General features: G+C 47.1%; 1 protein-coding gene across 1 annotated transcript; it reads right to left on the bottom strand.

Moving 5' to 3' along the window:
- Positions 1–951: 951 nt before the first annotated feature.
- Positions 952–11756, bottom strand: GNA11 (G protein subunit alpha 11). Its single transcript, XM_058040746.1, has 7 exons — positions 11599–11756; positions 7548–7732; positions 6372–6526; positions 5607–5735; positions 3625–3754; positions 2750–2903; positions 952–1234 (listed from the first exon to the last, which is right to left on the bottom strand). The coding sequence occupies exons 1-7, from the start codon at positions 11732–11734 to the stop codon at positions 1044–1046; spliced, it is 1080 nt and encodes a 359-aa protein (XP_057896729.1). The 5' UTR covers positions 11735–11756; the 3' UTR covers positions 952–1043.
- Between the last annotated feature and the right edge of the window lie 7975 nt (positions 11757–19731).

The raw sequence follows: 19731 nt of genomic DNA on the forward strand, positions 1-19731 counted from the left end.
CTCTGCAGACTGAGCCTTGTGCACACATGGCCACGTGCTTGTGGTGTGGGTGGGATGTGTTTGTGTGTGTGTGTGTGGGGAAAAAAAAATAAAAAAATGAAATAAAGGTGAAATAAAAATGAAATAAAAAAAAGAACAATTACAGTCAGGCACTTCCCCAGGCTCAGCAGCTATTGCTCCAAGAGCTTCCATCATTTGTAGTCCATGAACAAAATACAGCAACACATAGCAAACTATGTATAGAACATCAATAATTTAAAAAAAGAAAAAATCACAGTCTCCATACCTTTTATAATTGATAACAAAAAATTACTCAGAACATATAAAGAATGGAAAAGTGATGGCTTTTTTTTTTGTTTGTTTGTTTTGCCTTTTTCTTTTTTTTTTGCACAATAGTTGGAGAGCAATTGCTCCTCCCCAACATTTCATCACAGTGAACCATGGAGCGTGTCCTGGGGAAGGAAAGGGAAAATAGGAAGGGAAGGAAGCAGGATTAGCAAATTAATTACACCAGAGGCACCCTATAGCACAAGGCAAAGGGACCAGTAGCATTCTGCACTCCCACAGTCCAGTGAATTCACAATCTCAGCTGGAAAGTGTTGGGGATTTTTTGTTTTTCTCTACATTTACCACGGGAATGAAAGGGGGGAAAAAATAAAATGAAAAAAAAAAATAAAAGTGGCTTAGCAACAAAGGAAAGATCAAGATGAGGCTGCCTTAGCTGCTTGGCAAAAATTAAGAAGTAAGCAAGGTGCTGAAGAAATGAGGCATATCCCCGTTAACTGTGACATAAAAGCAATTTGTTAAAAATATGAAATCAACTACTCTGTGGACAGAGACATGAGACTCCAGGGTTACACCGAGCACTTGCCACTCCACAGATCAGACAATTTGCAATCATTACATCATCAAAAATTAAAACTTTTTTTTTTTATCCTGTCATATTTAAAATTTCTTTTTTTTTTTGTTTTGTTTTTTGTTTTTTTTTTTTTTTTTGTCTTTTCTTCACAAAGAAGCCTCTCAAGGGGCAAGAGCAGAGCAGGTCAAACCAGGTTGTATTCCTTCAGGTTGAGCTGTAGGATGGTGTCCTTGACAGCTGCAAAGACGAAACGGATGTTCTCTGTGTCTGTGGCACATGTGAAATGGGAATAGATGATTTTATCACTGTCGGGATTTAAATCCACAAACATCTTGAGGATGAACTCACGGGCTGCCTGGGCATCCCTCTGTGGGCCTGCAGCAAACAGAGACACCAGTGAATGCCTTCACTCCCCCACATCCAGCAGCAATTTTGTCCTAAGGGTTACAGAGCTTTAAAGGTGAAATTAAGATTATTTATGGGATCAAAGCTCCAGGAGGTGAAGTGCCTTATGGTTTTCAGGTGTTTAACCAAATCCCTGGGCATTTTGCAGTTTTGATGGGTCAGTTCAGACCCTGCTTTGGAATTCAGGCCCAGGGTGGGAGCATCCACTGGGAAACAGTGGCAGATATTGGACAGACACCCCTAAATGCTCTCCCATGGAAATGGGGTCTACATTTCTTCCTATTATACAGGTGGATCTCACAGTCTGAATAACACAAGTGTGAATTTTGGAAATAAGAGTTACTGCCAGTCAAAACACAGTCAGTCTGATCCAGATGGTCACCTCACAGGAGCTAAAAATGCAGATTTTGGCCAGCTTTTAATTCACATTGCTGACAAGTCCCCAGAAAATAATCACCTAGTACAATTTCTTTCACTGCTGTTGTTGTATGGCAAATACCATCTCTTGAGAGGAAATCTGATGGGCAAGCTCCCACTGACAGGCCATGCTGCATCCTTGAAGGAGCTGCTTGCAGGGTAAAATGGAAGCACAGGACAGCCCTGGAAGCTGGGATGTGTCTCCAGCTGTTAAAGCTCCATCTGAAGTTTGGAACCCAACAAACTCCATCCCCTGTTTGGGAAGCAGCTCTTCACCCATTCCCAACCTGCTGGAAAAAACTTGAGCTCCAAGCAGGAACTCCAGATGTGGGAGGACACACCAACACAATTCCACTGGTCCTCTAAATAGTAAAAGCTGTTTGCAAGATGGTAATTCTTCCTTTACTTCATATTTTTTAAGCAAATAATTGCAGAATTAGAGCATGGCAAGAAGAGTATTGCCTGATTTATCCTCCACCACTTTGATTTTATTTTCAGCCCTGTACAGATGTGTTACCAACCAGCTTTAAATGCACTCAGCTGAAGAGCCTGGAATAATATTTTGGCTAAGGAGTTTTGTTTCAGATGGGAAATTCTCTGTTTCACATAGATATTATTTCCCCACAACAGCAGATGGATTTCTGCTAATAAGCTAATAAGAATTTCAAGCTGCAGAAGATTTTGGTTTTAGCACCATCATTTAAACAACTTGACCAGTTGGTTTCTCAAAACAAAGACTGAAATCACCTCTTAACTAGAGGGTTAAAAGATCCAGAATATCAGGAAATTGTCATAGGTATGAAACTGGTTTTATGTAGAAGTTAGACTTCCATTGTGCACATTGGAGGGGATAATTCTTCATTTAGGAGAGGCTCATTATTTCATCATCTTACCAGATTCCACTTCTCTATGCACAATTAAGATAATTTTTGTGATGTTTTCTTATTGCTGTAGGCATTTTTTCTCCAATTAATGCTTTTTCCACTTCTGAGTGTTCTTTAAAAAATAAATAAATTTTAACCAAATCACCTCCACCCCACCAAGTGTTCCCTCTTAAAATCCACTCACCATCAAACTCTGGGAAATAGTCAACAAGGTGGGAATACAGGATCTTGTCTTCCAACAAATCTTTCTTGTTGAGAAAGAGGATAACAGAAGAGTTTTGGAACCATGGATAAGTTATAATGGTTCGAAAGAGAGCTTTACTCTCTTCCATCCGGTTCTGAAAGCAGAAAAACAAAACCCTGTTTGCACAGAGGAGCACTAAAATCCCTTTTTTGCTGAAGGAATTCAGCATCTCAAACATTATACACAAAATATTTTGGCCCCAGGTAGATTCTGGTTCAAGCTGGATCAGTAAATGGAAAGGAAATGCAAAATCTGAGGGACTCGAGGTTCATTTATTTGCCAAGCTTTTCACATCAAAAGATTTAAAAGTCATTTTATGCTTTAACAATCATGTGAGAGCACTGTCCAATGGTACCTTGTGAGCATATTTTGTCTACTAGAAAAAGAGCAACTATTTTTATCTAACAGCATGGTTTTGATCTATTAGCAAGTGCTAAAATTCAGATTTGCACCTTCAAAGAGTGCAGACAGCAGCTCCCAGGACAGCAAAGCCTGAAGTAACTCAGTGCAGGAGGGAAAGGGGTGATTTGGGAGCACAGTGCATGGCACAGGGGACTTGGAAACTGCAGATAATTTCATTTTTCACTTGACAAGTCCAGATGATTTGAATGCCCTCTGCTTTTTCCATCCTCAGGGACATCATGACCTGTGGAGGCTCATGTTCCCTTTGCAACAAGAACTGAAGGCCAAAACCAATAAGAGCAGCTAATCCAACTTGGCACCAAGCAGCTGGGTACCAGCCTTTGAGGAAATACAAAGAAATTCCTCCCTCTTTCCCTTTCTTCCTTCTGCAGAGTTCCCACTCTTTGGCTCACCTCATTATCAGATTCCACCAGAACTTGGTCATATTCACTAAGTGCTACTAAAAACATGATGGAAGTCACATTTTCAAAGCAATGGATCCACTTCCTTCGTTCTGATCTCTGACCTCCAACATCCACCATTCTAAAGAAGAGAAGTAAATAAGAATATCACAGAGGTAGCAAAGGAGCAGCAAACAATGAGAATTCATTTGGTTTTTTACCATTCCTGTTAACTGGCACAGGGGTGTGACAGCATCTGCCTGTTTCAAATTTACAAAACCATCAAATTTACAAAATATGGTCCAGAAATACAGCAAACTGAAAGAATGGCCACAGGTGAGTGATGCCAAATTCACCCTTCACCATTTTTGTTGCATTCTGCTCTGGTTTGCTCAGCAGCAGCAGCCCTGAGTCTGAAAAGACAAGTCCTTCAAAGCTGTGCTCTGTCACGTGAGCAAACTATTTTTATTTTTAATTAAAGCACCTGCTTGCCTCAAAGCTTCTCCCCCACCCAAATCTTTCTTTAGTTGTTACACTTTTATTGGAATGTGCTGTTTAACAGTCAAGCACTTCAGCCTCTCAATTTCAAGTCTCACCTGTACACTAAAGTTATTCTGGCACTCACCTGAAGTGCCACACGTGGTTCACCTTTGAGAAAATCCTACACCTACTCCCAGTTGTTTGTTTTTTTTGTTTTTTTTTTTTTTTTTTGCTGTTTTTCTACTCAGCAAAACAGAACAGGGAGAGGAGAATTCTGCATTTCTGTAACTAAATGGTTTAAGAGAGGGGATGCAGGTTCCTTTATTCCTCTCTGGCAATGCCACAGTGTGGTGGGGAAGGGCAGAGAGAAACACAGGAATATTGCTGGGTTCAGCCTGGTCATGCCAGGCTCAGTTTCTGGTTTAAGCTTGCAAAGATCCTCTTGCTGCAGCAACTTTTGGTGCCACCCTGAGAGCACAAGGTGGGCACAGAAAATCAGCTCTCAAAGCAGGTGCTGTGTACAAAGAAGAATTTCTGCACAAAAAGTGCCAGCCCTTGGTGGCTTCAGCCTTCAACACATCCCTCAGCTGCCTCACAAATCACAATTTCAGCAGAGCAATCCTTCCCAGGAAGGACACCAAGATGGTTCCCTGGGTTTGGAAGTGTCACTGATTCAAAAGCAAGTTGAGTTCTGAATTTTGAGTTGTGAATTTTGAGTTTTCTGAGTTTCCACAACATCAGACCACCCCAATTAGAGCAGCACCCATCACATATCCACTGAAACAAGCCCAAAGTTATCCTTCCTGAAACAATGTCCCTGCTGAGCTGTAAAATGAAGACACCTCCAGTACCTGAAGATAATATTCTCTAGGTCAAAGGGATATTCTATAATCCTGGTTGTAGGGACTCTAACCTGTGGCACATCTTGCTGAGTTGCCTCAAAAATCACAATTTCAGCAGTGCAATCTTTCCCAGGAAGGACACCAAGATGGTTCCCTGGGTTTGGAAGTGTCACTGATTCAAAAGTAGGTTGAGTTGTAAATTTTTTGAGTTTTCTGAGTTTCCAAAACATCAGACCACCCCAATCAGAGCAGCACCCATCACATATCCACTGAAACAAGCCCAAAGTTATCCTTCCTGAAACCATGTCCCTGCTGAGCTGTAAAATGAAGACACCTCCAGTACCTGAAGATAATGTTCTCTAGGTCAAAGGGGTACTCTATGATCCCAGTTGTAGGGACTCTAACCTGTGGCACATCTTGCTGAGTTGCCTCAAAAATCACAATTTCAACAGTGCAATCCTTCCCAGGAAGGACACCAAGATGGCTCCCTGGGTTGTGAAGTGTCACTGATTCAAAAGCAGGTTGAGTTGTAAATTTTTTGAGTTTTCTGAGTTTCCACAACATCAGACCACCCCAATCAGAGCACCACACACCCACACTTGAAGCAAGCCCCAATTTATCCTTCCTGAAACCATCTCCCTGCTGAGCTGTAAGACGAGGACACCTCAGTACCTGAAGATAATGTTCTCTAGGTCAAAGGGGTACTCTATGATCCCGGTTGTAGGGACTCTAACCCGTAGCACATCTTGCTGAGTTGGTAGATATCCTGGGGTGGCAATACGATCCACATCGCTGAGATAGCTGCAAACAGGACAGTGGAAAAAAAATAACAAAGGAAAAAGGAAAAAAAAACTACCTTAGGTTGCAGCATATAAAGATACAGATGGACAAATTGCTACGTGAAGTCTTTCTGTAGAGTAATGAGAAAGGCAGAAGTTGTCTGAATTATTTTAAATATGATGTGGAAAGTAATTAGAAAATATTTTTGGGGAACAGTAATTCACCAGCCAGATCCACTACAAACATCTTTATCCACTCTGTATAGGAGTGGGGAACACAATCTTTACAACAGAGGAAGTTTAGATGCTTTATGTTTCAGGATCAAGTCTCATCTGAGGTTTTCTACTTATAAATGTAGAAACACCCTCTGCACATTGCCAAACTTAATGGATTTGTAATTAATAAAATCTGAGTTACACATGGCAAACTTGATGAGAAGGAGCAGCTCTCCTGCTGCCCAAGAGCCAGGATCAATACAGATGGAATAATGTGGAGATTCTGGCCTCAGGTACATCCTGAAGCAGATGCATGAACACCTCAGACTCCCAGGAAAAGCAGCAAATAATAAGGAAATAAACTCTGGACTTTCATAAATAAATAAATAAATTTGTTGGAGCATCACTCCCACCACAAGCATGCCAGTGATTGTGTACTTACTATTTAGCTGAGTCAGAAAGTTGATATTCTCTTCTCCTGTCATAACACTCTTGTATTCCAGGGTCATTCCACAATGTTTTAATTGCACTTACATATGGCTGCTCAAATGTCATGACCTTTTCTACATCCACTTCTCTGATCAGCACTGCATTGGCCTGGAGATTGAAAAGAAGAAGAAAAGAGAGAAAAATTTAAAATAAACCCCAAAACTGGGGGGTATAAAAACCCTACAATGGCTAAGCAAAGTAACAACCATAGCTTGTGGTGTTTGTGAGGTGATTATTCATACCTAGGGGCTTTTTCCAATGCCCCCAATAAATAAAAAAGAAAGTGAGGTTCTGCACAGGTTACAGCAAGCAAAATCTGGCAGATTTTATTTATCAGAACCCCTCCACCATGCCTCACATAAAGCACAGGGAAAGATTTCTCACACTCAGCCTGTTCTCACCACAGACAGGAAAGAGGCACCATCTAATCCCTACAAATAATTACTCAAAATTAAATATTCAAAATTCAAAGCTCCAAGACATTCTGTGATAGGTCAGATAAAACACAACTTCAAAATATTAAGGATACTAAGGATTAAAAAAAGCAAAATATGCTAAAAAAAATCTATTTTCCTGGCATGCCCTCACTCTCACTGTCCTCCCCCTCAAAAAGAGAAAATAATTTAGATCAGATCTGTCTAAAATTAATTCCTGGTCCTAAAATCAGCATGTTTCTGTGGTTGAGACCAAAATTCTTCAAGAAAGGTTTGTAGCCTTGGTCAGTAGCTATCAGAAAAACAGAAGCATTGCAGAAACAGGGGTAACCACCAGCACAGGTCTGTGTCTTTTGGGTCCAGCATGGATTTTGCCAGCGTCAAGTTGCAATAAAAAAAGGAGCACATGAAAAGAAACATATTTAATAACTCTGAATCCTTGAAATGAGTAAAAATAACACCTCTCCTATCCCTTCCTATCCCACAACTCACTAGGCACATCATGCACCAACCATGCAAAATTCTTCTGTCCCTTAACACAACCGAGTAAAAGGAGTTGGGTATCAAGAAAATGCCATAAAAAGTTTATAGAAAAGAGTTCAGGGATGTTGAGGTTGCAATGCAGAAAAACACAAAGAAACAAAAACTCAAAATCCTCACTGACTAAAGATTTGTCCAAAAACTGACCAACTTACCTTGTTCTGTTCATATTTGTACAGAATCTTCAGGGTTTCCATGGCTCTTATCATAGACTGCATGGCAGTGAAGATGTTTTGGTACACCAGCTTGGTGAAGCCTTTTTTGTCCTCTTCAGAGTAGCCTGAGCCATGAATTATACGCATTTGCTTAATGAACGTGCTCTTCCCACTCTCCCCAGTGCCTACAGGATGCAAAAAAGGGAATTAAGAGCCACCAGCAGCAAAATCCACCACAGATAAAAGCTCTTATCACTACACCCAAGCACACAACCCTCTTTTTGTCACTTAAAAGGCAGCCTGGAAGGAAGACACCTTGTCCTTTGCAGCAGCCTTCAAAAGTAGCTCTGGTACTTATTCCAAATCTCACATTACAGCCACTCCCACACGTCCTGCGTCAAGGGGCCCTTGCCCGTCACACCTGACCTATTCCCAGATACTCCAGCAAGATGCTACAACAGCCAGGAAGGGCCTGGACACACTCTCAAGGCAGGAAAAGTGCTACAAACCCAGCAGTGAATGGTCAGGAGGAGCCCAGCAAGCAGCAAATTTTGTTTCGTTCTAAACTGGCACAAAACGTTTTCTACGCGGGAAGGGAAGAAGCGAACGCAACAGGAACAAAATAAATCAACTCCAAAAGAGAAGTGAGCTGAAGAAACTCTGAAGAAGGCAGGCAGCACATGTGTAGCCCTTGCAGCCCAAATTTCTGCTCCCTGTGGCAGGATTGCTGTGGAGGGGAGAGAGTTAAAAATGGCGTCTGGCAGGGAGAGCAGAGTAGGCCACTGCTCCAGCTGTCGGTGCCGTGCCTGGGTCCCCACGGGCTGCAGGCTGCTCTGCGAGGCCACTGCTTCCTTCTCCTCCTCCTCTTGCAGGTTTTACTGCCGGCCTGGGAGCAGATGGGAGGGCAGGACGCCGCGCAGGGCAGCGCTTCCTGCACCGTCACTCGGGCAGGTCCTTTCCACTCCTACATTTATGGCCCCGCGCAGGAGTGTCACTCGGCATGTGAAGGCCACCAGATGATACCAAAGGACAGGAGGAGCTTTCTAACAGGGTGAGCAGGAGGGGAAAACGCCATCAGAGGGTGGACAGGCAGTCAGAGAGGATTGCTGAATTCACAATTCAACCCCTGGCGACACCGCCCCGTGAGGGGACAGCCAGGCCAGGTCTCACTTGGGATCAGCTCAACGCCACGTTTCAGCAGCCTAAATGGACACCACTACCATTTCAGCAGCCTAAATGGACACCACTACATTTCTGTGGACTGCTTCTGCTCCATCTTCTAAAATTTGTTATCATTATGCAGGATATTGATAAAATACCCACACCTCTCTAACACAGTGGCCCAGCTCACCTGACTACACAGATCAAAAAGTCAAAATATATCGTGTGAGTGATACAAATCCTTTTGACCTGGAGTTAAAATGTTGGCAGAGCCCTAAAGGCACCACCAGATCCTCCTCACACTAAGGAAGAGATGGATTCAGACAGGATCTCATTCATCCCAATACACAATTAATACTCCCATGTAGATACTCAGTTACTCATTTTATCTTGCTAGGTTAAAAGGCAAACAAATAAAAAATGCCCAGATAAAAAGCAACAAGCACCCAACTATGTTGAAATGAACAGCAAGAACTGACAGAAATCACCTCAGCAGTCAGAAATTAATATTATAGACACTACCAAATTGCAGCAAACTATCTCCATCTTGAACACAAAGGTGAACCCCAAGTGGGGGAAAAACTGGAAACTCAGATCTTTTGTGGTTTCTGTCACTGTGGTGAGAAATACTTCCTTGTCTTTTACCACAGTGACCAAAACTGAGAGGAAAAAAAAAAAAAAAAAAAGGTGGTGCTTCAAAGCATTTCAACAATGAAAATATAAAAGAAACCTCAACACCAGACCTTTGCTTGCCTCAGGACTTATGGGTTCAAACACAAATTCTTCCTGTCACTCCATCACTGCCCTTTTTTGGTTTTGGGGGTTGGTTTTGCTCATTGATGGTGGGTTTTTGGTTTGGTTTTGGGTTTTTTGAAAGTTGCCTTTTGCTCTCCCTGAGGCACAGCACTACACCAGCAGGTGACAAGCTCTGGTGGGCAAGATTTACAACTCTCAGGGCACAAAATCCTTTTTAATATGACAGGGGATAAGCTGAATTCATCACTTCTTCTTCCAATATATGAAAGCAGCAGAGTTTACAGCAACTTCCTCATGATCCCCCAGTAAATACATTGCTCAGTCAACAATATCCCATGCTTAATCACAAATAATTTTTGTACAAAACATCCTCCCCACCCAGTAAAAAGACAAATTCCTACTTTGTACCAGATGTCAACGTCCAACACCTTGAATTTCTTATTAACAGGTTCATCATTGATTAGCACTGTTATTCTTCACCTTAATTTCCTGTTTTAGGCTTCAACAAAGTAACTGTCACCAGATGTAGTGACAAGAAAAACGTAACAGTTTCTACAAGGTGGAAACTCCCTCCACACACTCAAAATTTTGGAGGTTTTGGGAAAGCCCTCTCATTGAGCCAATCATTAATATTTGTAAATATAAGAACTGCATAAAACAGAGAACACAGGGAGAGAGAACACAAGTTACCTGGGCCAGCTGAAGGTGGGCAATGCGCTGTGACCAGTGAAAAGCATCCTGCAAAAATTGTCTATACCTAAAATGTTGCTTATCCATTAATAACCACCTTCTACATGTTTTTTGTTTTTTTTTAATCTGATGCAGAATCTGTATCTTTTAGAAAAGCAGAAAGGATTCTTGAGCAATTTGAATTCTTTCTAAAGTGAAATATTTAGATCCAGTGGGATCTTCTTAACCCAGATCCATCCTATAGCGACAACCTATTTTGACACAGCTGCTTCTGTGGGACTGCTTTTAGGGAAGCATGAGAGTGAGGGACAAGAAGCCTTACAGAAACTGCCACAGCATCTCCAAAGAGCAGAAAAAGCCCTCAATTTTACCTTTCACACAAATAGCAATACATTAATTGTGAAGGGTTTGGGGTGAAAAGGAAAGCCCTGGGGTTTATTTGACATTTATCACCAGGTATCAGTGTTGGTACTGGAGCCCTCCAAGGGGCTGGGCACACAGAGTCTCCCCCCACTTCTGCAAAGTATTTTTTTTTTTTTTTTTTTCCACAAGGGTCAGCCTCCTTCCTCAGCTGGACCTTAATGGCTTGTCAACAGATCCATCAGATCCGCTTCAGATTTCGTCTCAAGATAATACAATATTCATGACACAAAGCAGGATATATCCGACACACAAGCAACGCTAAATCACGGCACGCACGAAAACTGAAACTTCAGCTCAAATTTTGGGGCTACCTAGGCACGAACACCAAACTCACGCCTGCAAGCCTCAGTTTGCAGCAGATTACCCATCCCTGGAAACTCATCTGAGCACGGCACAGATGAAACTCCTGTTTCCAGCCTCAGACCTAGATTCTCAGGGCTGCACAGGTGATCTGCACCTCCGAACACCACGGGCATCTCCTCACTGTGCATTCCCACTAACAGGGGAATGTCTGTCCCTGACAGAACCTCCACACCGCCCTGCCCGGCCCTTGCCCCAGGGGAAACTCTGCCTTTAGGAGCTGCAGGCCCGTTTTTCCACACATCCTGAAAAGCACCAAATTACAATTACACCAAATCCACCAGCGGATTCCCACACGCCACCCGAGCCCAGCGCACTGCTGAGAAACCTCTCCCCGAGACAAATTCACAAATTCGTGCGTGCCCGCCCTCAGCACCAGGAATTCCAGCCGCTTAGTTCCTGCTCGTGTCAAAACCCATTTTGACAGCGAACGCATCACAAAATCAAACAAAGGGCAGCCAATGAGGCGGCCGCCCCGCACGGCTCGGGAGCGGCCCCGAGCGCCGGGCTTGAGGCGGGGATGGCTCCCGCCGCTTCCCCGCCACACCCGCTCCCCGCCCGGCCCGGCCACCCGGACCTGCCGAGCCCCGGGCCGGGCCCCGCGGCAGCCGCTGAGGCGGGACCGGCGCCGCGCTCCGCACGGACTCGCTCCCTCACTCACCCAGCAGCAGCAGCTTCAGCTCGCGGCGAGCGTCGCGCTTGTCCCTCCGCAGCTGCTTCTCGATCTCGGCGTTGATGCGCTTCGACTCCTTCACCTCGTCGCTCAGGCAACAGGCCATCATGGACTCCAGAGTCATGGTCGCGCCGCGGCCGGGACGCCCCCGCCCACCCCCCCACCCCCCCGGCACCGACCACCGTTCTCCGCACGGCCGGCAGCGCCCGGCCCGGCCCGGTCCCGCGTCCCGCGCCCCCTTCCCTCCCCACCCTCCCGCCCTGCGCGGCGCCGGCCCGGCCCGGCCTCGCCCCGGCCCCGAGTGCTGCGGCCGGGCCCAGCGCCAGCGCCGCCGCCGCCGCCGCCCCCGCGCCGCTCTCGCCCGGCTGCGCCGCCGCTCCCTCCGCACGGCTCCGCCGAGACACCGACGAGCCGGCGCAACCCAACCCGCTGCCGCCGAAAACAAGCGCTGACTGACAGCGGCCGGGGCCAATGGGAGAGCGCGGCGAGCAACGGGGCGGGCCCGGACGGGAGGGACGCGGCACCGCAGCCAATGGGAGCGCAGGGTTTGGTTGGCCGGTCGCGGGGGAGGGGGGCGCACGGACGCGCGTTCCTGGAGCGGGGCGGGGCCGCCGGGCATTGTGGGAAGGTGGCGGACCGGGCGCCCATGGCGGGGCGGGCCGGGATGGGAGCGGAGCCTCCCGTGACCGGGCGCGGCCGGGCCCAGCGCGGAGCCGCCGTCTCCCCTCGCCCGCTACGGGGCCGCGGTTGGGCCACGCCGGCGGGTGGGGCCTTGGAGGCCGCTGGGATGACGGCACAGGGCGGGCCCGGGGCTGCCGCGGTGCCCGGAGCGGGCCGGGCCCGAGCTGTGAGGGACGGGTGCGGCTCAGCCCGCAGACCCCGCCGGCCCAGCCCAGCCCTCAGGGCCGAGCAGCGAGAGGCTGAGGCCTCACGGGCCGACCCTGTGCTCCCGGCTCCGGCCGTGTCCCGGCAGAGCTCTCGGTGCCCCTCCCGAGCTCTCCACACAGCGTCCCAGGGCTGCCTTCATCACGGGTCTCCTCATTGCTTCCTACCTGGCTGACCTGTAGCAGCTCCTCCAGCCTGATGCATCCCCTCATGGCACAGCCTTGGTTGGTTCTTGCGCTCCAGGGCAGCCTCACCTGTCAGAGCATCCCCCGTGCCCTGTGAGACCATGCCCCAAGCAGAGCAGCTTCACCTGGACTCTCCACACACACACACTCCCCTCTCTCGCATACCTCTTACCCTGAGGTCTATATCTAAACAATCTTTTGAAGGTCCAAAAAAGCACCACGGAGCTGTTCCACACCTGCCTTCCTTTTTACCAGCCAGGATCATGCAGTGGTTTGCCAGTCCTTACCTTTTAGCAGTTTGCCTGAGACAGAAACACAAGATACTCACAAACAGCAGGTTCTATTTTCCACTTAAATTCTCCCTTAACCCTGTGCTATTCCAATTAGTTATTTGCCTCAGTTAAAATAAATTTCTAACTTTTTTTTCATAGTTTGGCTTTTAACAGCAGCAATACTGACCTCCCTTTGTTCCATTCTCTTATTCCCCTCCCAGGGAACAGCCAGGAGAACTGTTCCTCCCTCATCACACACCTCTGGCAAAGGCCTCATGTTTATTTTGCTTTGGCAGCTGGAAATTACTCAGCAGACACCCAGGATCCCAACTACAGTGGCTGCTCCCTGTCTCCTGTTGCCCTTTGGAACTCCTGGACAGTCCTAAAGGCGACTGAGGGTGACACAGGTGACACTCTGGGGCTGCTAAAGAGCCCCAAGCTGGGATTGCTGGGCTGCTCTGTGTGTTCAAAGTTTGTTTTGGTTGCCTTCTCTTAAGCAGGATGAAGATCTAAAGGCCAGCAGATCCTGAGGAAATTTCCACAGTTTGCCAAAAGAAAAGGAGAAATAAAATTTGCATCCAGCCTCTGGAGCACCCGCTTGGCTCCTGCTGATGGGAAGTTTGGGTCCACAGATGTTGAGTTTTGATGAGTCCTGATCAAAGTGTGATTTAAGAATGCCAGAACTGCCAGTCTGCAAGCAACAACAGCCCATCCACTCCCTCCCTTTCTGCCCTAATGGAAAAGTTTTGGTGCTCAGAGGCTTCCCAGGAGATTTGAGATTTCCCTCAGCTCTGTCACCAGCGTGCTGTGCAGTTCCCTGGGCTCCACGTCCCTGTTCCTGCAGAAAGCTGATCCTGAACGTGCCAGGCCACTTCCAGAGCAGCTGTTCCCATGGCCCACATTTGGAGCAGCTAAAGCTGAGCCCAGAGGTCTCCCCCATTTGTTTGCAGAGAGGAACATCCTGTGGAGATTCAGACACATCCCAATCCCATCCCTTTTCTCCATTTTGGCCCCATTTCTTCCCTGGTTTTGAGTTGGCATTGCCAGCAGGTCAGGGAGGTGACCCTGCCATACCATGGCAATGTCCCCTGGTGATAATTAGCATCAACTCCATGATTCACAGAGGGCTGATCAATAATAATCCTTATTTAAAAACCCATTGTTCTTTTAGAGACAGTTATGATACAGGTGTGCTTGATTGGTCCTTTAATTAAAACACCATCACCATTAGTTAATTAGGAAACCACCCTTTGATAAACAAATCTCCATAACCCATTCCACCTGTTCACAATACCAGCTACAACAATTTAAGAGTTGTTTCTAATTTTTTTTCTCTGATCTGCTCACAGACTTTCCCAAAATAATACCTGGGAAATTTATCTGTTTCTCTCTGGGGCCAAAGAGAGAAACTTTTTGAAACTCGTGGCTGCTGCCACACTGCTAGGCTGAGGGAGCTGGTTGTGCTCAGCCTGGAGAAGACCAGGAGGGGATTTTACCAATTTTACCAATTTTCCCATAAATATCTGAAGGGAACTGCCAGAGGATGGAGCAGTTTCTGCTCAGCAATAGGACAATGAGCAGAAGCTGATGCACAGCAAGTTCTACCTTGAACATGAGGAAGAATTTAAAACACCATCACCATTAGTTAATTAGGAAACCACCCTTTGATAAACAAATCTCCATAACCCATTCCACCTGTTCACAATACCAGGTACAACAATTTAAGAATTGCTTCTAATTTTTTTTCTCTGATCTGCTCACAGACTTTCCCAAAATAATACCTGGGAAATTTATCTGTTTGTCTCTGTGGCCAAAGAGCTGCTGCCACACAGCTCAGCCTGGAGAGGACCAAGCGGGGATTTTACCAATTTTACCAATTCCCATAAATATCTGAAGGGAACTGCCAGGGGATGGAGCAATTTCTGCTCAGCTGCTGAGCAACAGGACAATGAGCAGAAGCTGATGCACAAGTTCCACCTTGAACATGAGGAAGAACTTTTCTGTGCTGCTGACACAGCACAGGTTGCCCAGAGTGCTTGCAGAGCCTCCTTCTCTTGTGATATTCAAAGCAGGAATGTGTCTGGCCTGATGGGGACCAGGGACCCAGCTGCAGAGCACGTGGCAAATGTTTCATCCTCCCCCAAAATTAATTTTTACAAGTTCTTCAATTGCCTGTCACAGGAAGATGCCACGAGATTGGAGCTCTCTGAACAGAGGAGGAAAGGCACTGAGATCAAACAGCACTGACAAATGCAGCCCGTGACAGCAATTGCTGCATTAGTTTTTTTTAAACCTTATGTTTCACATCTGGTTTGTCATGGTGTTGTAGGTGGGCTCAGTGCACAGTAAACTAGGATAACAAACCTACATTTTCTGTGATCCTTTCATCCCCTACCATCCCAAAACACATCATTTAATTGCACTCAACCTGCACAGAGATTTCATAAATAAAGGAATGATGAATTAGCATAGCTGCTGCAGCATTCACACAAGTTACTAAGACACAATCTCCTTGTGCAATCAATCCAGCCTCATGCTTCAGTGTTTGTCATAAATTGAGGTCAGGAAGAAATGTTCTCCCTACCTGGAGGAGTGCACAGAACAGAAAGACTCTTAAGGGTGCAGCAATGTGTCCTCCCTGCAAATCTCAGAAAATGCTGCAAATCTGCATTTGCTGCAGCTCCAGTGTAGCAGATGAACACTGACCCTGCAGAAGGGCCGGAGGAGAGCCTGGCTGATCCTTTTGACCCTAAAATTGGTATTTGGCTCCTCCCTTCGTCCAGCCAGGGAGGCAGAGGAGGGAGGGGAGAGCCCTGAATCTGGCCATGCCCACAGCACAGCTGGGGCTGCTCAGGAAGCTGCTCCTGTGCCCATTCCAGCGCTGGAGTCGCTCCCTCCAGGCTCAGTTTGGGTTTCACATGCAGAGGGATTCACACACTGCTTCTGCAAAAGGTGTAGCAATCTGTCCTCCCTGTGCAAACCTCAGAAAATGCTGCAAATTGCATTTGCTGCAGCTCCAGTGCAGCAGATGAACACTGATCCCGCACAGGAGCAGGAGGAGAGCCTGGCTGATCCTTTTGACCCTAAAATTGGTATTTGGCTCCTCCCTTCGTCCAGCCAGGGAGGCAGAGGAGGGAGGGGAGAGCCCTGAATCTGGCCATGCCCACAGCACAGCTGGGGCTGCTCAGGAAGCTGCTCCTGTGCCCATTCCAGCGCTGGAGTCGCTCCCTCCAGGCTCAGTTTGGGTTTCACATCCAGATTTCACACACTGCTGCTTCTGCAAACTGGGAAGCTTCTCACGACCAAAGGGTCAGCGGATTCCCCTGCACCTCCTGAATGTCTCACAGCTCCAAATTTGCTGCTTATCTCCCACCAAATGCCTCAGGGACACCACCCAGGGAGCAAGCAGGTTCAGGCATCCCTGCCATGTGCTTCCTAATCACGGCTCAGCTGCAAAATCCCTTTCCTGCTTCCTGCAAGGAGTGTGAACTGTTCCTTGCACTTTGGCTGGTAAAAGGGATGATAATTACCCCTAATCAGTGTGCAGCAAAAACACAGGCCACAGCAGAAGGGAGGGGTGGGGGGCAGCCACCATGAGGAATGGAGCCCGATTATTCCAAGTCACTGATAAAACGGGATCAAAGAGGGTAGGAATGTTTTACCAGCTGTAAAAAGCCTGCCTGGACCAAGGCTGCTCTTGGAGAAATGCCCTTGCTGCCTACAGGCCATTCCTGGCTAGGACCTTATGCACATCCAGAGACAATTTCTCATTTTTCTTCTCGGTGTAGGCGAGGAATTTGGGCTGCTGTTCATTTCTGCCTCTCAGAGCAAGCAGCAAGACAATTTCAGCAGGAAATGAGCATGGAACCGTGGGCATACAGAGCAGAAGAAATGTCCTGCCTGCTAGCAGCCCATGTGGGCACTGAGATTCTGCTGTGTCCCATCAGGGCACCTGGGTGTGCCAGGGGATGGAGCAGCTGGGGCTGGATGGTGATGGGGACAAGGGACAGCACTGCTGGTGGCATTTGTGCCCTGCCAGTGCCATGTTTGTGCCTCTTCTGGCTCCCTGGGAACCCCACTGCTCATTCTGTGCAGTCCCACTGCTCATTCCAGCCTTTTTCTGCAGCAGGGAGATCTGCACAGCTCCTAACATCAACGGGAGAGTTGGGAAGTGGTGAGGGAGAGAAGGAAAACAGCCCCTTATGTGAAAGAGGGGTTTGAGAGGCAAGTTGTGTGTAAATCACTGCCAGGCCTGCCCAGCCCTTGCCGGGTGTCTGGCTGATTATGTGATGCTATCTAGAGAAAGTTTAATATCAAAAGCCAATAATCCCTGTGATAGGAGGGATGATGAGGGACAGTGTGGCCTGGATGTGGCAGGGGGCCAAGGTCCAGTGCCTGGCCTGCCCATCCCATCCCAGGTGGCACAGACCTGGCAGGGCTGGGCAAAACCAAAAAAAAAAAAAAAAAATCAGGAACCAGCCCTGCTGTGTGGCATGGGCTGGCTGTGGCTAAAAATCTACAAAATGCCAGCACTGGCCCTTATGAAATGCCTCACCAATGTCTGAATACAGGGAAACAGTGGGGGATTGCAGCTCAGGGAGGGATTGGGGGTTTTTGGCAGGTGGGGGATCCAGGGCAGCTGGAGTTTAATGAGTTTGGTGGGTCTCAGCCCTGTTTCTACTGGAAGGAGGGCACAGCATTCAAAGCAAAATGAGAAGCAAAGGAGTTGCTGGCTGAGCCACCCCACACCCTGCAGGGTCCTGTGTGTGGTCAGCTTGAGGTGATGGCCCTCAACAGACACCCTGAGGATGTGGAGAAAGGCAAAAAAACCTTCCTTGTCTCAGTGCCCGAATTGCTGCTGTGCCTTTTTTTTTTATTTCTTCCTCTTTAATTCCAGGTAAAAGAGAGAGTATTCTCAGGGTAAAAGCAGGATCTAAGAGCCTACATTTTCATAATAATGACAGCATGGCTTTCACCTTGTGTCCAGAGCTTCAGAGCAGAAAATGTCTGTACAACCTCTCTCCTTGAACCAGTGCTGGAGTGGGATATAATATCTGAATAATTTACAAAGGCTCTTCATTACACAGATTTATTTTTGGCAGCTTTGTTAGACTGCTCCTTTTAGGAACTAATAGGAAGTTTCTCTGGTTTCATTAGGACATCCCTGTATGAATTGTTCCAGCGGGGCCAGGGACTGGGACAGCTTCTTGCTCCACTAGAAATGCAAAATGTTCCTGCCCTTTCTGTCCCCTGTGGATTTCTGCAAACCCACCTGCATGCCCTGGTTGTAGCAAGAGTCCAGCTTGTCTTTATTCCTGGCCAAAATGTTGAAAGAGTGAGGGGTTTCCCCACATTGCCTTTAAACAGCTTTGCAGACAAATGTTGGTTCATTGGAGAGTTCCTACACAGAACTCCCTTTCCTGTGCTGGAATAACCTTCATTTCTCAAGCCAGGTCTGAGGTGGGCTGTGGGAACCCCCCACTGCTCACCAGGCTGTGTTTGGGGCCACCTCCTCTGTGCCCAGACCACATCCAGCCCCTGACTCAGCCCGGGCCAGGCTCAAATCCCCTCTTCTTCACATGCAGGTGCATTGCCCAGCTGGAAACAAGCCCATTAAAAAGTCATTTACCAGGCACAAGCAAGTTTGTGTTCCCCTGGATTGGGATTTGCCAAGATTATACCATAAATTAGAGTGTTTCCTGGAAGAATGTAAGGAGAGAGGAGGGGAGGGGAGGGAAAAAAAAAAAAAAAAAGATAAAATGGAACATTTTGTAGCCAACAGCAATGCCAATAAAGGAGCATTTCATTTCCCACTTGGAAGGGAGTGACTGCAAGCTGTTGCAAGGGTAGGGCAGGGTGCCTGTGCTGCTCCAGGACCAGGGGAAGGGGACAACAGGGACCTGACTATAAATTGCATTTCTCTGCAGAAATGCAGAGCCCAAGCTTGGGTGACTCAGTTTCTCTCCATGTAAAAAGGGGGACCAGCATGCCAACCCCACTGGGGGAAGACTGTCTGCCCTGTTTTCCAACCCTTATTCTGCAGGGACACAAAGCCTGCCTGCACTATTAATAATCCTTGGCATGAAGCTGTCACAGTTTCCACTAATATGGAGATGTTGAAGTGAAAAAGCTACTGCACAATATGCAGGAGGTGTCACAATAACTCAGCTGCTATATTGTTCTTTTTAAAAATAAATACCACAACAGGCCAGCCCACATTGCTGGAGTCATGACGTGTAGGGTTTTATTTTTAATCAGAAAATGTACTGATTTTTAAAGATAGACATGGAACAACATCCAAAATTTATGAAAGCTCCCTGTGTGCTCACACGTACCAACCGTGCTCCTGCCCGAATGGCTTCCAAGGACCTGATCTTACCCCAGCACGGGCACATTTGTGACTGTGGCTTTGCAACTGGCCCCATGGCAACAAAATCCTTCCAGAAATAAAGTCTGTGGCTGAATTCCCCACCTCACTGCTCTCTGAGGGGATGCAATCGATCCCACAGGACACGAACTGCAGGGTCTGCTCAAGGCAGCAGGTTCAGGACCAAAGTTTGCATCCAGAGCAGAATATCGTATTGTTTGGAGATCAGAGCTTTCTCTGGAGGCCACTTGTAGGCGAATTACCTTTCTCCTTTGCCTTCCCTCACGCTTAGCCAAGGGCAACGCTGAAATAAAGCAAAACGAAACTCTGGGTTAAAAAATGCCTGTTCTGCTTGGGGAAGGGCGAGGAGCTCAGTGCCCGGCAAGGGCCGCTCCGGGGCTCCGGATGCGCC

This window comes from Melospiza georgiana, chromosome 26 (assembly GCF_028018845.1).
Source record: "Melospiza georgiana isolate bMelGeo1 chromosome 26, bMelGeo1.pri, whole genome shotgun sequence".
NCBI classification, from domain to species: domain Eukaryota; kingdom Metazoa; phylum Chordata; class Aves; order Passeriformes; family Passerellidae; genus Melospiza; species Melospiza georgiana.